The 2,402-nt window shown below is 43.0% G+C and overlaps 1 protein-coding gene across 1 annotated transcript in view; it reads left to right on the top strand.

Moving 5' to 3' along the window:
• Positions 1 to 2,402, top strand: part of LOC101852991 (arrestin domain-containing protein 2) — a gene marked incomplete in the record, with an annotated part of 11,275 nt that overhangs the window by 3,135 nt on the left and 5,738 nt on the right. The window contains 2 exon segments of the mRNA XM_005095426.3: positions 1,019 to 1,168; positions 1,486 to 1,718. Coding sequence (XP_005095483.2) covers positions 1,019 to 1,168; positions 1,486 to 1,718 — 383 coding nt within the window.

Raw genomic sequence — 2,402 nt, 5'->3', positions numbered from 1 at the left:
AGCGCAGGTAGACCACAGTTCCGCCGCGAGAGAGGGCTCCTATCAGGCGTGCGGTGCCGCCCACAGGGCATCCTCCATTACTTTTAATCTCCTTGGTCTTCACCAACTCTAAACAATGAATAGCACAAAGGCCAGTATATTAAGGAGCATGGAATTTGTTCTTTCTATTTTCACGTGAACAGTAGCTCTGTTAAACTGATAACAAACATTTTTAACCAGGGCATGCTGACTTTGAATTGTAAGCCTACTCTCACCTCGATAAGATTATGATGCATCTGGACCTGCTTGCGAGCAAACTGAGTATTCCTGACGAGGAAATTCGTAACAAAGCTGTGAAGGTAACTCCAGGTGACGAACGTATAATGTCAGGACAAACACGCGGGATGAGAACAGGATATCAACGCGTTGCAGGCGGAGGTCACTGGTAAACAACTTGCCAGCTGTGTTGGTCTTTCAACGGTTGCGATTTTTAAAACAAAGAAATTACATGTATGCGAATACGAGTTCGCGAGCCCTGCAGTTGACCTTGCTTGTTTCTATGAAAGGCGAAAATATGTTAGGTACATGATTTTGAAAAACACCCGTTTTGTAAGCGGGATTGACAAGTAGAGCGTTACTTAATACAATGCATTTGAAATATGCTTTTTGCATAATAGTATTGCACTTCACTTGTATTTGTTTGGGAATGATGGAAATTTTGGAAACGCCCAATTTTTCTGCGCGTTGTTTGTTTTTTGATCAGTACTGTCCTCCAGTGCTTACAAAAGCTGACCATGTTTAATAAACATTCTCATTTTTTGTTTTAATTGCCACTTCGATTTGAAGATCGATGAACAAAATGTAAAGCTTAAGTCCAAAGTTTACAACACTTGCTTCTCATGGACTAGAGTCATGTTGTTTCTTTTTCGTGTAAATCCGTGTACAATTCAGCCACCCCCCCCCCCCCAATTCACCTTCACTCCACATCAAACAACTAACTGTTCTTTTTCCATCTTCCCTCCACGCCTTTCCTACACAGGTATTTCTGTCCAATGCTTTGGGAAGTGTCATGTTCAATGGATGGACGCAAAGAATGCAGCACCGCTGGCGGAGATCCAAATCGGAGTGAGCCCAACCACCACGGGAGACGAAGTTTACATGCACGATGCTAAAGTTGTCTTTCCTCCTGGTAAGATCCTGGCACATATACCACGTAAAAACAGGTAATTAAAATCTAGACTAGTTTTTAGTTTACTCATCAAGATTAAGACGATAAACTGCTTTGTGACTACGCGGTTGATTATAAACGAACAGCAACAACAACAACAAAAACAACAACAGCAACAACAACAACAGTAACAACAACAACAGCTCACTACCACCACGACCACCACCAACAACAACAACGACAACGACAACAACAAGAAAAAGAAGAAAAAACACTTTTTTGAAAAAAACAGGTATTTTATCTTCATTTCCATTCCTGCCCCCAACCAAATTTCACAGATGTCCGTTCCAACCACGACTTCTCCTCAACCCACATTCTCAAGAAAGGCCAGCACACGTTCCCTTTCGCCTTCCCCGTTCCTGCCACAGCCCCCTCTTCTTACACCAGTGAGAACGGCTATGTCAAGTATGTGGTGCGTGCTGCCATAGAGCGACTTTGGAAGACGGAGAGTAACGTCCGCACTTTCAATGTACGCTCACCTCTTGACCTCAGCGAAGTAACAGATGCTCAGGTGGGTGGGAACCTTGTTTCCTCGATGGTTGTGGTGTAAAAAAAACCCTGATGGTCTTTTTGTTTTTTGGTAAGTGTTTTACGGCGCTCGCAACTGCATAAGGTCATATGAGCGTGCTGGACACATTTAACTTTTTCAGTTGGTAGGAAATTTTGAATTTTTCCCGGGTGGCGGCCGAAGCCTACTCTTATCGATTTTAGACCACCAAGGGATCTTAAACGTTCGCAACTTGCACCCGGGCCCTCTGAGATTTTAGCCCTTGTCCGAGTAGGCTAGGTGTAGATCTTTCCTATCAGAAGATCAGGGGTGTGGCTGAAAGACACCAGTAAGAAGAAGCCAAGGAGTAGAAAGAGTCAGGAGCAAAGAGGAGGGGACAAAGGATGTGAGAGGTTGGGGGCAGAAAGAGGAGACGAAAGCAGACGACAGAACATTGCTAGAGAGCAGGAAAGGAGGTGAAAGGAGACAATTTTAGAGGAGAGAATTTATCGGTCGCTACTCGGATAGTCGTCCTCTCTGTGTTTTTGTGTCAGCGCTTGACTTGTTTTATGTCGGCTATCTATCTATCTATCTATCTATCTATCTATCTATCTATCTATCTATCTATCTATCATCTATCTATCTATCTATCTATCTATCTATCTATCTATCTATCTATCTATCTATCTATCATCTATCTATCTATCT

Source organism: Aplysia californica, unplaced genomic scaffold (assembly GCF_000002075.1).
Source record: "Aplysia californica isolate F4 #8 unplaced genomic scaffold, AplCal3.0 scaffold00104, whole genome shotgun sequence".
NCBI lineage: Eukaryota > Metazoa > Mollusca > Gastropoda > Aplysiida > Aplysiidae > Aplysia > Aplysia californica.
The sequence above is the reverse complement of the archived record's forward strand: the minus strand, read 5'-3'. Positions and strand labels throughout refer to the sequence as shown.